At 31.3% G+C, this 14,396-nt stretch overlaps 2 protein-coding genes across 2 annotated transcripts; one reads left to right on the forward strand and one right to left on the reverse strand.

Annotated features, from left to right (window-relative positions):
- Window positions 1-5,134: 5,134 nt before the first annotated feature.
- On the forward strand, window positions 5,135-6,806 carry LOC100782270 (transcription factor MYB8). Its single transcript, XM_003540826.4, has 3 exons — window positions 5,135-5,389; window positions 5,530-5,659; window positions 6,028-6,806. The coding sequence occupies exons 1-3, from the start codon at window positions 5,257-5,259 to the stop codon at window positions 6,467-6,469; spliced, it is 705 nt and encodes a 234-aa protein (XP_003540874.1). The 5' UTR covers window positions 5,135-5,256; the 3' UTR covers window positions 6,470-6,806.
- A 6,080-nt stretch (window positions 6,807-12,886) lies between these two features.
- Window positions 12,887-14,174, reverse strand: LOC106795356 (uncharacterized). The gene is made up of 3 exons (XM_026124657.1): window positions 13,646-14,174; window positions 13,443-13,561; window positions 12,887-13,345 (listed from the first exon to the last, which is right to left on the reverse strand). The coding sequence occupies exons 1-3, from the start codon at window positions 14,172-14,174 to the stop codon at window positions 12,887-12,889; spliced, it is 1,107 nt and encodes a 368-aa protein (XP_025980442.1).
- Between the last annotated feature and the right edge of the window lie 222 nt (window positions 14,175-14,396).

A 14,396-nucleotide genomic window follows, 5' to 3' on the forward strand; every position in this document is an offset into this window, starting at 1 on the left:
TGTATAACCCACAACTACCAGTCTAGCCTTAAATTTATCAATGGTTCCATCAGTCCTTAATTTCTTTCTAAAAATCCATTTACATCTAATTGGTTTACTTCCCTTAGGCAAATCAACCAGATCCCAAGTATGATTAGACATGATAAAATCTAATTCACTGTTAATTGCCTCTTTCCAAAATTTAGCATCAATAGAAGTTACTACCTCAATATAGGTTTTAGGATCTTCCTTAATCAAAAAAGCTGATACAAAGGCATAATTTATTTTATCAATATCATTGTTTTCAACCAAGAATGTAGTAACAAAATTTGGTCCAAAACTACTTTCTATCCTTTGCCTTTTACTTCTTCTAGGTTCATTAACTTGTTCATTTAAAGCAGAGGAAGAATCAAGCAAAGATAAAGTCACTGCAATATAATTAGAAGAACCAACCACATCATTACCATATTCCTTTAGCAAAAATTCTTGCTCAAAAATTTCTGCATTTCTAGATTCACAAATAGAATTATCATTCAAACACAAAAATCTATAGGTATAACTATTTTGAATATATCCAATAAATACACAATCAAAAGTTTTGGTTCCTACGCTTGTCCTCTTGTAATCTGGTAGACCCACCTTAGCTAGACACTCCCAAACTTTAAAAAAATTTAAGTTAGGTCCAAAGCCTTTCCATAATTCATAGGGAGTTTTATCTAGCCATTTATGAGGGACTCCATTTAGTATATAACAAGAAGGCAATGCAGGTTCCCCCCATATTTAGTTAGACATACCAAAACTTAATAGCATAGCATTTGTTAGTTTTTATTCATGAGTTAGTTTGATATTGAATATTTGTAAGGATTTAGTGCTTTACTTACAATTTATGATTCTTTTGTAGGAATTGTACATATTTTTCTTTATTGTGTGATTATATAGAGTAGAAGCTCCATTTTTATGACTTAATGTTGAACCCAACTCAGTTTCAGGCCAAAGAAGAGAATGTTCAAGCAGCTAATGACTCGCTTAGCGAGGCAGACCTGCTCAGCGAGTGGCATCCACTTAGCGAGGCATCCAGCTCGCTTAGCGGATAGGAAACCCTAGAAAAGGATAAGTTAGAGATGTGCTCGCCCAGGGCACAGCCAGCCCGCCCAGCAAGGTCGTTGTCTCTTCTTGCGCTCAGCGCGTCCACTATTGCTTAGCGAAAATTCACTAACTTTTGCTTAGCGAGACATGCTCGCTAAGCGAGCCTTCGGAAGTTGAAATGTCCAAGAGCCTTTAAAATACTGAAGTTGGCGAAAATAAACAACAACAAGCAGTAGAGAGACGAGTTTGGAGCAACACAGGTGCTTAGCTCAGGAAAATAGAGAAACTTAGGGTTTAGAGGTGGAGGAGACATCCTCCATCATCTTCTTCCAATTTCTTTCACCAAAAATAGTTTCTTTCTTCTAGTTTTGATTTTTTGCTTGTAATGGAAGGCTAAGCTTCTTTGTTAGAGAGTTCTACTGAACAATCTTGATGTAATATTCTCTATCTATTTATGTTATTTTTTTGTGTTCATTGCTTCTATCTATGCTTATTTTACATGCTTGTGACTTGATCACCCATTTGTATGTGTAGTTAGGCTTTTTAGTATTGGAAAATGCTTTAAAACCTTAGAACTTGGCAGAGCAAGCTAAAAATATGTATGTTTAGGAATGGAGTGCAATGATCTAGTTCATATTATGTTGTAGGCTTAATGCAACTCTTTTATAATAAGTTTGATGAGGGATCAAGGACGAAGTCTAAAAAGAGTTACGCTCATTCATGCGAAATCATGGTTTGAGTAGTTTCTCAGCATAAGAACACTAGGATAACGTTAAATAGAGAAAACACATTTTAAACATCAAGAGAAATTCAGTAGAATGCCCCAATGCTCTTAACTTGATAGTTTTCACTTTTTATAGCTTTAGATGTTTTGTTTATGTTCAAATAGATTTTCTTGTACAGAACTCACTATTTGCCTTGTTTTCAATCCGTATAAGTGTTTGCATACTGAATGTACATGATCTAGGTGAAACAAATTCCCTGAGGATACGATACCCAGTCTTACCGTTTTATACTACTTATGTGAATCGGTACACTTGCCGACACATTGAACAACATTCATCATTTCTTTTAATGTTCTATTTTTTTCTTTCAGTTATGCCATTTTGTTGAGGAGTATAAGGGGCACTAGTCTCATGGATGATTCCATTATTTTCACAAAATTCCTCAAGAAAAATTGTCCCATATTCACCCCTTATCAGACCTAAGCCTCTTAATTTTACGGTCCAATTGGTTTTCAACTTCTACCTTATATTTTAAAAGTATTTCTTTGGCCTTGTCTTTTGACCTTAGAAGGTCAACTTCGGTATATCTAGAAAAATCATCCATAAATGTCACATAATACCTTTTACCTCCTCTACTAACAATGTTTTTAAAATCTGCCAATCGGTGTGAATTAATCCAAGTAGTTCAGTAGTTCTGTTTGTGACAGGTTTAAAAGGCTTCTTTGCATATTTTGCTTCCACACATATAGGACACTTAGAAAGGTTATTTACATATGGTACATTAATCAAATTCATATTTTAAGTTTCTTAATAGAAGCCACATTCATATGTCCTAGCCTACCATGCCACAAATCAACAGATTCATCAATATAAGCACAACCTGTCGAAGAATTAGCATTAGAAGCAACATAAATGGTGTTAAATAAAAACAATCCATCAACCAAATATCATTTCCCCACAAAGTTCCCATTCTTAGTTACAACTACCTTATCAGCTTCCCAAACCAATTTCAGTCCATCTCTATTAAGTGAAATTAAGTTCCTACGTAGGGAGGGAGCATATAAAACATCACTCAAGGATAAATTTTTTCCAGAAGTAAGTTTGAGAAGAGTCTTTCCTTTACCAAGCACTCCAGCTGTAGCAGAATTTCCCATGAAGACACACTCTCCATCAGCAACATCCTCAAAGTGGTGAAAAAACTCTTTGTTGGCACATAGGTGTTTAGAAGCACTGGTATCCAAAATCTAGTCCACCTTGTTATCCACCAAGTTTTCCTCCACTACCACAATAACTATGACTTCTTCATTTTCTGCTAGATGTGCTTGAGGTGCAAATGGTGCAACAGAATTCTGGTTCTGATTTTGTTTTCCCTATCTCATGTAGCACTGATATGCTTTGTGACTTGTTTTGCCACAAACATAACAGATAAGTTTCTTTTTCTAAATCTTGTTATCACCTTTGTTGATACCAGTATGATTTTTCTGTTATCCATTTTTTTGAATTTTTTTCTCTTTTTCTTTCCCTTTGAACATGTTTTGATCAACAATCTCAACAACATTAGCATTAACAAAATTTATAGAAAATAAAACATGTTTATTTTAAGTCTATTGGCCTCTTCAACCTTCATATGATTGATCAACTCTTGAAGTGACAAATCTCTCTTCTTGTGTTTCAATTGGTTGTGGTAGTCACTCCACGAAGGTGGGAATTTCTCCAGAAGCAAATTAGCCTATAATATCTTACACATCTTTATTCCTTCATTTAGTATGTCACCAACCAGATTTTCATATTCACGAACCTGCTCTATGATTGACTTATCATCTAGCATTTGAAAATGCAGCCAATTCCCTACCACATACTTTCTTTTTCCAACATCATCATCACCATAACGTCTATAGAGTGTCCAATATCACCTTTGCAGATTTCTGATTGATGAACAAATCGAACAAATTATTTGCCATGTGATTCAATAAATGACCCCTAACAATTTTGTTGTCCTTTTCATATTTCTTCTTAGCCTCTTCATGAGCTTTCTTGGTTCCTTCAGAGAACGATGTGACAACAGGAGTAGCAGGAGAAGGGTTGGTAGGGGAAACAATGTCAGTGGGAGGATCTTTAGATAACACATAATCAACCTCTAAGGCTTCAAACAAAATCAACAATTTTTGTGACCACCTCTTATAATTTATGCCATCTAGAGGTTCCAATTTCAACATATCCGGAATCATTCTTGGTACATTCATTGCCATTTTTGTTCAATGTTGTAATTACATCCTTTATACCCTGTGCTTTTGCTTTCAGATTTTTAGAAAAATAGAGAAAAACATAATATAGAGCAGAAGAGAAGAGAACTCATAGAAAGTTTGTTGTGCCATGGAAACCACTACCCTGAAAACAAAATCCGGCTAGACCTCTGTGCAATCCAAATTGCTGACTGCTCCCCAAGGTTAACACAACATGCCTATGAACACGTGCACTCGTGGCCTTAGACTATGGAAACCACAAAAAAATTGCCTAGATTATTGAGTTGTGAAAACAAACAAAAATTGAATAGAACACCAAAACAAAAGAGAAAGCTTTTCTCTCCCCCCCCCCCCCCCCCCTCAAAGTTGTGTCAATCTTTTTTAAATAGAAAAAGAGTGTAAAAATGGTTCCCCTTGTTTAGCCTTACCATTAATAGCCCTTTAATTTATTCAAAAAATTTCTAATAAAATGGATGTTACAAAAGCTTATTTGATAACTAATAAAGAGCATTTAAAGAAAATAATTTTAAAATCTCTATTGATATGAAATGACAAATGACAGCAATAATATATGCTTTTGTTTTCCATTGTCTAACAATGACTTGTAGTTTAAATATGAAAATATATATTAAATTTCATTTTCTCTTAATGTATTTAAAATAAATTCATTTTTGTTTCACAAGAAGATTTGAACATGGGAGAGATGGGAGATTAATAAGAAAAAAAATCCTCATTTTCCTTCCATTATCCTTATTATTATTGTTAATATAGAGATCATAAATATTTTTTTTATCAAAAATCATCCTGCAATAAAAATATTAGTTAAATTAAAACAATTTTATACCCATTGATGATGGTCAGTCAATCCATTCTCCTTATCATAAATCTTTCAAAAGATATTAGAACATTTTTTCCTTCTTTGATACAAAGATGCCATAAAATATTTCTCCAACAGCAAATGAAGTTGTGGACAAGTGGCCATTGTGCTCTTTCTCATGTGAAAGGATACATAACTGTATTCACAAGCACTCTTATTAAAATACCTGTGGGTCCATCTTTCTATTATATAAGTTTGGAGTCATGATTAGAGATGTCAGAACACATGATACACGTTTCAGGTCCCTGTATTAGAACTGTGGAATCCTATTTTCTTGTGCTTTAGTTTGAGCTGATTTGCCAAGTTAACTAATTACTTCGGTCTCAGAGAAAGATATTCCAACACCATGGTAAGAGCTCCTTACTTTGATAAAAATGGAATAAAAAAAGGTGCATGGAGCGAGGAAGAGGATAAGAGGCTCATGGCTTATGTTGAGAGACATGGGCATCCCAATTGGCGTCAACTACCAAAGTTTGCAGGTATGTATGAAAATAATGAAATTTGTGACTATAGTTGTTGGTTTCAAATTTCAATCAATCATGGGATCAGAAAATTATCAATTTGGATTTAATCATGGTTTAGGATATTTAATTTTTTTTATTACTGTTCTCTGTTACAGGATTGCAAAGATGTGGAAAGAGTTGCAGACTTCGTTGGATGAATTACCTTAGGCCAAATCTAAAACGAGGGAACTATACCCAGAAAGAAGAGCAAATAATCAAGGATTTGCATAAAAAGCACGGAAATAAGTATGTTTTTGGTTACTTCTCATTAATCATCAAAATCAAGGATTTAAACTGCGGTCACAATTAAGGTTTCATTGTAATTCTTTGCATTGTGAGAAATTGTAGACAAATGTGATCAATTTGGCCGCAATTGTGGTCATAGTGAGCCCAAAAGTCTTGATGTTGTGGCCAAAAGCCGTTTTTTTAAAACTATGTTCAAAATATTAGGATAAGGGATATTAATTAAACTATAATTTAATTTGGTAATGTAGTTTTATTGGTTTGATCAATAGTTTCTAGGACAAATAAGGGGGATCAACTATTCAGCATGTGACAATTTTTCATCAAGGGTAATTTACTGATTTATCATTTGGTATGAAATTTTGTGACAGATGGTCTCTGATTGCTGAAAATCTCCCCGGAAGAACGGACAACGAGATAAAGAACTATTGGCACAGCAACCTAAAGAAGTTCCTAAAGGGCAATGAGAACACCCCTTGTGATGATGATGATGAGTTAAAGTCCACTGAATGCAAAGAGTTTGAAAGGTCAATGAACAAGGCTCATAGTGCTGATTCCCACCACATTCTGGAGAGTTCAGTGTCCATTTCCTCAGAAACTTCCTACACTGAAGGCAATTCCCCTTCATTCTCCTCTAGTCATACAACAGAATCATCAACCCTTTCCAAGGAAGAAGATAGTGTTGTTTCATGGCAAACAATGGATGTGCTTAGTAGCAATTTCTGGACTGAACCGTTTATTTCAGAAAATGCTCTTAATCAAGACTACTTTCCCATTTCATCCTACGGAACAGAACCATTTTTCTTGTGGTAGTTGTGAACAGTTGTTCTACCAAGTGGCTCTAGAATTTCCATAGAGTTATACAGCAAATAGTGTTGCATTTTTGCTAGTAAGTTCTTGAAATTTGAGGAATTTGGGGGAACTTAGTCACCTGTTATTTCTTAATTTCCAAATGAAGGGGAAAAAAGAGAAAAGGTTTGTGTCAGCAACTTTGTTTTGCAGAACAAGCACTCAGGTTATGGAGAGAATCAGAATATGTTGTATTTTATACATGATACAGTGAAAAATTACAGAACCAATTGCATATAATTTTGACATACTGTGATTTTTACACTATTAACTAATTAAAAAAAAAAACTATTGAATGGTATATACAATAACTATTAACTGCAATTATATGCGCCAGTGTAGTTTTGGGGGATCAGTTAAATGGCAATGAATGCGGAAGGATACTATTGAATCTGGTGTGGGATGGTGTTGTTTGGATCGGGCAATGATTGGATTCAACTTTTATAATACTCCGTTCCATCCTAATTAATTATAAGATTCTTTTTAAAAATTTATTTATTTTTTTATAAGATTTTTTTTCTAATTTTTAAATACATTAATTATTTTATATATATATTTTTACTTAATCATTTATTTTCTAAATATTAATGAGAAATAATTAAATGAATAAAAAGATAAGAAAAAAATAATTTTAAAATAATAATATAAATAATTGGTAAATTTAATATAATTAATTAAAATAATCATTTTTTTAAAATATAAATTAATTAAAAGAGTCTTGTGACTAGAAAAGGCCGAAGTACATTTATAATATACCTAGGACAGTTGTTATCGGTATTTTAAGAACAATGGATGGGTTTTAGGTGGTTAGTAGTTATTTATGTCAGTTTGATTTGGATTTTGGTAACCTTGTACCATCTTTTATTTATTTATTTATTGGCTGAGTAAAAGAAACTTTAAATATAGTTTTAAGATAATTTAAGATTAAAATTAACAATCTTATTATATTTATTATTAGTTTGCCATTAAATGATACCATAAAAAAATTACACTGTTAATATATTTTAATTAAATTCTATATAAATAGTGCACATAGGATAATCACAATACTTTAGGAAAAAAAAATCAGAATAACAATTTACACGAGTAATAGTTCTTTAGAAAAATTGGCACAATTTTAATAGGGAGAAAAACTGTTATGCCTGTCATCAAAAGAAAGTGAGTAATGATTGATGAATACTTCTCTACGCTAAACCACTTCATTCATATTTATCATCTTCCTTTATTTCCTTTCTCTTACTATCATATCTACAATTCTTTCTCTTTCTTTTGCTAGGACTCATTAGTGAAGATGTGTCATCATTGTAAAAGAAAACAGACGAACTATTATGTCAGCAAACTTTCCCCACTTCCTTACAAATATCAACAATTTATTTTAGATTTTTATTTGAAATTAAACAATTACTCCAGAACAAAACAAATCTTATGTTTAATGCTTGTCAGTTTTCATAGGGGAAAGTTTTGGGTCACCAACAATACGAGGACCCACAGTGGAACAAAAAAACAATTCATATTTCAGTGCTCCCACGGTCCACCAAACCAGATCTCCTACCTAGAAAGATCCAAATTCTACCCCGGTCCATATTGAATCAGAAAGTAACAGTAAAGCAAAATGGCAAATTCGGGTAGGGTTTTTTTTTTTCTACACTTGAAAATTCAAGTTTCAGCTTACAATAGTTTAATAATCAACGGAATAGTGCATGAAAAATAAAGATTAGGCAAAATTATAAGCTAAGAAACAAAAGCACTCCTTTTAATTCGGGGTAGTAGTTTATGGACTTGAGCATTCCGCATGAATGAGAGGGTATATATATATAAGACTTCAGGTAACCTACTCAAAATTTTCGCTAGACTAACATTAATAATAGGTTAATTATGGATAAACCTTTTTTATATAATAAATCACAATATTTTTTTTATTAAATTATAATCTTCTCGTGCTAGTTTAGAAAAAATATATAAAATAATTATAAGATATATAATTAAGAGTTTAATAGTCATATAATTAGGTGTTAGGTCCCTAAAAGATAAAAAATTAAAATTTAGTCATTGAATTTATAAAAAATATGGTAACTTGATTTTTTTGGTTAACTCAAATAGTTATACCTAAATGACACTTTCGGTGATGATGTGTGACAATTGATAGTTGTCATGTGTTATACGCGTGATTACATGTGTCATCTAATTGGTCGTCATGTGTCAAAAAATTAAATTTTTGAATTATTCTTTAAACTCAGCAATTTACTATCATCTTAGTCTTTAAACTTAATCACTCATTTAGGTTCCTAAACTTAACTATGTAATGTTATTATAGTCTCTTACTTTTGAATTTTTAACTAAGTGTCACACTACATATAAATTATTATCATAGTGATAATAAATGACATTTATTTTTAGTGATAAAAATTATTTATAGTGATGAAAATTGAATGAAAATAATTGTCAAGTATAACAATAAGAAATATTGTATTTTATATTTGAAATTACTATTAATTTATGTGAATGTATGAATACATGAATTTTGATGATGCCAAAGAAGAATCAAACAAGGCCGCTTCAAAGGATAAACATTTGCTTCAAGATTAATTCAAGATTGCTTCAACAGACAAAGTCTTGTTTCAAGATTCACTAAAGATCAAGTTTTTCCTTAAAACAAAGGGTTTTAAAGTCATGCAAGACTCTGGTAATCGATTACGAGGAAGTGTAATCGATTACCAGAAGGGAAGAATGAAAAAGAGTTGTTGAAAAGGGTTTTGAATTTGAATTTTGAACATGTAATCAATTACCAGCAACGGAACTCTGGAAATTCAAATTCAAAAGTCATGATCCTTCAAATTATAACTGTGTAATCGATTACACAAACATTGTAATCGATTACCAGTGGAGAGTTTTTAGAAAATCTGCCAGTAGTCACATCTTTTCATTGGATTTGTGAATGACCATCAAAGGCCTATAAATAAGTGACTTGGGCACGAATTTTGATGAGAGAGTTTTGCTGGTCCAAAATGTCTTATCCTCTCAAAAAAAAAAATAAGAGAGATTCCAAGAGAACTTCATTGTCAAATGCTCTCTCAAAAGAAACTTTTGGACAAACACTTGCGAATCTATTAAGAGTTTCTCCATGGACTTCAATTGTAATATCCTACTCTTCAAGAGAGAATTCTTCTTTCTTTCTTCTCATTCAAAGATATTGATTAAGGGACTAAGAGTCTCTTAAGTTGTAAGGATTCTTGAACACAAGGGATGAGTTGTTTCTATGTGGTTCAGACTTTGTAAACGAATTTTTACAAAGGGAGTGGAAAATCTCAAGTGTGTTTACATTCTCTCTTCTCTTATCTCATTTATTTTGTTACAATCAATTTTGTCTTTCATGTTTAAAGAACATTATTAAATTGATTATTGTTTCTTTTGTATTCTAAGTCTATCCCCTTAAGTTATTGAGGCCTCTGATCCAACAATTTATTTATTATATTTTATTAAGTTAAAATTCTAAGAAATAATATTATAACAGTGATAAATAACAATGTAACTGAATTGAAAATAAATAAACATATGAAAATTAAATTAATTTTTCATAAGAATCATATTAAAATGTGTATTATATAAATATATATATATATATATATATATATATATATATATATATATATAGATAGATAGATAGATAGATAGATAGATACTAATAAATAATTTATTTTAAAAAGTCAATATATTTATTTAATTAAGTAGGAAATTAAAAGCAAAGAGATACAAAATGGATCTTATTCGACAAAAATTTAAGATGAAATTAGGTATTTTTTGTTTTTCACCTATTACTATATTTTCTTTTTAGTCATATACTCCAATATGACATGTGACAACTACATTCTCCATTGAAAATATAATGAGTGAACTATGTTTTTATGTTCAATATTGTAGGTAGTATATTTTTGCCCTCTAATACTCAATCGTCAAACAACTATGTGAAAATGCAAAAGGGTGTGTAAGAAATTGATTCTAACACTTTTATGTTTCATGTCCTCTTATACTCAATTTTTATAATGAGTCAAGTTTTTTTAATTGTATTTTCGTCATTAACATTATTTTATAAAATATATTATTTAATTAATCTAACATTCTACACATATTAATAACATATAAGAGAATAACTTAATTTGGGTAGAATATATGGCTTGAAACATTATAGAATTCCATAAAGAATAGGAGAAAATATGAAAATATTTATGCTAATAATTTCATACAATATGAGACTTAATTAAAAATTTAAAATTATTTTAGAGACCGAAATGACAATATGTGTTAAGTTTAGTACCAAATGTCATTAAGTGGTTAAGTTTAAAGCATAATCACAACAAGTTGTTAAGTTTAAAAACCAAATTAAAAAATCAAATTTTGGACATGTGAAATAAAAAATACGTAACAATTACGTAAATGACACATAACAATTATTAGTTGACCCGTGATTATCGAGTCATATAGACACAACTATTTGAATTAATGAAAAAAATTGATTATAACACTAATTTGTTACACTTTTACAAATTTGAAGATAAAATTTTAATTTTTCATCTTTGAGTACTTAACTACACCTAACAAATTCAATTGCCAAAATGTTATTTACCCTAATTTTTATATAAGTTATTCCTTCGGTGCATGCGATTTCAATTACGTCTGAATTTTCATAATATTTTAAAATCAATTAAGTATGTTTATTTTCTAAGATTGAGCTGAATTGGATTTTCATCTTTTTCTCCTTAGAACCATAATTACATAATATAATTAATTCCCTTAAAAATTTATTAAATTTTTGTTAAATTTTTCACTTCTAAAACTTTCAAGTTATTTTATATGTAAAATTCAGGATAAAATACTTAATAAGTGGAGAAAAATATAAAAAATTCAAGCAATATATTTTTTAATATATAATTAGGATATTTGTATTTGAGAGCCTAAGAGATATTCTCCTCTTTTAAAGTTTTATGTAAGTCAATATAAGTGTAAAAAAATGAAGCCAGATACCTGAAAACTTCCCTATAGTCCCTACTAACACCACCTTCTGTTTGCCTTTATTTTAACTCCTTCGAGGAAGAAGTTTGACGGACACTTACATCTGGTTTGTGTGTGTGGAAATAAAAACTTTGTGATTAACCACAACTTTCAAAGCAGTTTTGTATGGCCCAATAATACATAACTTTTAACGATTTAATACTGGGTTAAATCAAACGGAATATCATCCTCTTGGAATTTTGGGTAAAAGGCAATGAACGGTAAGGTCCACATTGATTTGCTTTATCCAAAGGATGTCCCTTACAGATTCATGTCAATGTTCTTTCTATGGATCACTTTAAATTCCCGTTAGCCCATAGAAAATAAAAATAAAAATGCAATTAAATATTAGTGGCCAAGGTTTTTCTCGTTCAAGGAAATTTAATTTTTTCAATTAGAAAATGATCCCATCCCCACGCCACCCTTTGTAATTTTTTGGGAGGGAGGTTTGTGTGTTTTCACTTGGCGCATGAGTTCTATAGATGAGATGAGGGATTATTTGTCACGGGTGCTTGGATCTATGATTAATTGGTAGACGCTTTATTTCTCGATAATTTGTTTAAAATGCTTAACACATTGCAGGAATGATGCTATTTAGGGAAGGCTAATGACTGTTTTTGTTTGTATGCGTATCTATATGACATGATGTTTTTAGAAGAAAACAGTGTGACACTCAATAAAACCATGTAAGAAGTTTTAGTTGTATAGGTTAGGTTAAAGCACTCAAATGTCACAATTCAACTCATTTTTTTTACTCTATTTTTTTATAACGAATTACAAGTATCTTTTTTAGGAGATTATCTTATTTAAGATTCGAATTTCGAGATGTATGTTAGATTAGAATAATCTTTATGTCAATTAATCTATATATTTGATGATTTGTGACTCTAATTTACTTCAATATTAAGCAAGATTTATTAATGTAACATCTTAGATATATTTATAAATATTTGGACACACCTTATACTAATATTAGGACATAAATAAAACATAAAATCTAATAAAACTAATGAAGGTTAAATCATAGTTGTCAAGACCGGTGTAGTGAAACGGAGCGGCCGACCCCAAAATTGGGATAGCGGGATAGCGGATAGCGGGATGACCGCTATTGTAATATCTTTTTATATATGTTAAATAATTAATAATATGTATGTATATAAGTTCAAAAATAGAAAAATAACTTAATACATAGTTACTTAAACGAAAGTTAGTAGAAAGTCAAGCAAATAAAGGAAGCCTTAGTCCTTCTAACATAAAGCCTAAAGTAATTATAATAATAGACAAGTAGATATTAAAATTCAAATAGACAAATGCAAGTTTCTTAATACTAAATTACTAATCAGAATCTTCATCCTCTTCAAGATCCAAATCATTGTGTTGTTGAAATTCATCACTCTCACTAGCATTAGAATTGTACTCTTCTTCCCCCTCATCTTCATTCTCTTCTTCCACTTCCACCACCTTTTTCCCTTTTTCATTTGTAGGTGCAAGTGCAACTGCTGCCTTGTTTATATGTGTTTGACTCCTTGTATTTTGTAAAGGTTCACCAGCCCCAGTTGCCTCAGCAACATCTAACCAATTCAAATCATCATCATCAAAAACCAAATCATTACTAGCTTCTTCTCCTTCCAATTCTCCCAATAACCACTCATTGCTATCATCAATATCATTTAAAGCAATAGAATCAATCACATCATGACACTCAAAGCGATCTAGAAGAGCTTGATTATACTTAACATAAACCAAATCTTGAAGCTTTTGGTGCTCAAGCCTACTTCTCTTCTTTGAGTGAATCTATAATAATTTAAAAAACATGAATGTTAGTTACTTAGTTTCAATTTCAGCTTCTAAAGTTTCATAATTTAAAAAAACATGAATGTTAGTTACTTACATGCTCAAAGGTACTCCAATTACGCTCACATCCTGATGAGCTACAAGTCAAACTTAGAACTTTAATGGCAATGGTTTGCAAGTGTGGTGTTTTTCCTCCATACAATTTCCACCACTCAGCTGTAAAATGCAATTCGTATGCATTAGCATTTACACATATTATTAATTAATCATTCAAATTTATAAGTGAATTTTTCCACTTACCAGGAGATATTTTAGTCCTTGCTCTCATTGCTGCAGTCATACCAAACCTCTCTCCAGCCCTTTTATACACTAGCAATTGTTTGTGAACTTCAACTACAAAATCATCATCTTCACTAAGCTTATCAATACATTTGTAGAGGCCATCCACCACTTCATTATCACGGTCAATGTTTGGATTGGTGTAAAAGAACTTTGGATTTAAATAATAACCCGCTGCATGCAAAGGGTGGTGAAGTTGGCAATCCCATCTTTTATCAATGATTGCAAAGATATCCTTATACTTCCCTTCATTGTTATTGAAAGCTCTTTGAATTGCTTCTTTGGCCCTATCCATTGCTTCATAAATGAAACCCATTGCAGGTTTTTTTTCATTATCCACCAACCTCAACACACTTACAAGAGGCCCTATAGCCTTTAAAGCATAAACAACATCATTCCAAAATGATGGCATAAGAGCAACATCTGTTGCTTGCTTCCCCTTGGGCTCTTTAGCTGCCTTAGACTTCAACCATTCATCTGAAGTAAACATCCTTCTAAGATTGGCCTTTTGCTTATGCAATCTTTGCAAAGTTAAGAAAGTGGTAGCAAATCTTGTAACTCCATGTCTCACTAATTCAATTTTTTGTGTGAATTTCCTCATGGTGTTCAAAGCCAATGTATGGTTGTAAATGTAGCCTACAAGCTTGATGCCTCTCTGTATAACCCTTTTTACTTTTGGGATCATTCCAATATCTTCTAGCATCAAGTCAAG

Source organism: Glycine max, chromosome 12 (genome assembly GCF_000004515.6).
Source record: "Glycine max cultivar Williams 82 chromosome 12, Glycine_max_v4.0, whole genome shotgun sequence".
NCBI classification, from domain to species: Eukaryota; Viridiplantae; Streptophyta; class Magnoliopsida; order Fabales; family Fabaceae; genus Glycine; species Glycine max.

What these genes read in the sequence shown, in the direction of transcription:
- LOC100782270 (XM_003540826.4), top strand. Translation starts at nt 5,257, where the DNA reads ATGGTAAGAGCTCCTTACTTTGATAAAAATGGAATAAAAAAAGGTGCA. An exon ending in TCAACTACCAAAGTTTGCAG is followed by an intron (nt 5,390 to 5,529) that starts GTATGTATGAAA and finishes TCTCTGTTACAG; the next exon opens with GATTGCAAAGATGTGGAAAG. An exon ending in CATAAAAAGCACGGAAATAA is followed by an intron (nt 5,660 to 6,027) that starts GTATGTTTTTGG and finishes ATTTTGTGACAG; the next exon opens with ATGGTCTCTGATTGCTGAAA.
- LOC106795356 (XM_026124657.1), bottom strand. Translation starts at nt 14,174, where the DNA reads ATGTTTACTTCAGATGAATGGTTGAAGTCTAAGGCAGCTAAAGAGCCC. An exon ending in AAGGACTAAAATATCTCCTG is followed by an intron (nt 13,562 to 13,645) that starts GTAAGTGGAAAA and finishes TGCATTTTACAG; the next exon opens with CTGAGTGGTGGAAATTGTAT. An exon ending in ATTGGAGTACCTTTGAGCAT is followed by an intron (nt 13,346 to 13,442) that starts GTAAGTAACTAA and finishes AAATTATTATAG; the next exon opens with ATTCACTCAAAGAAGAGAAG.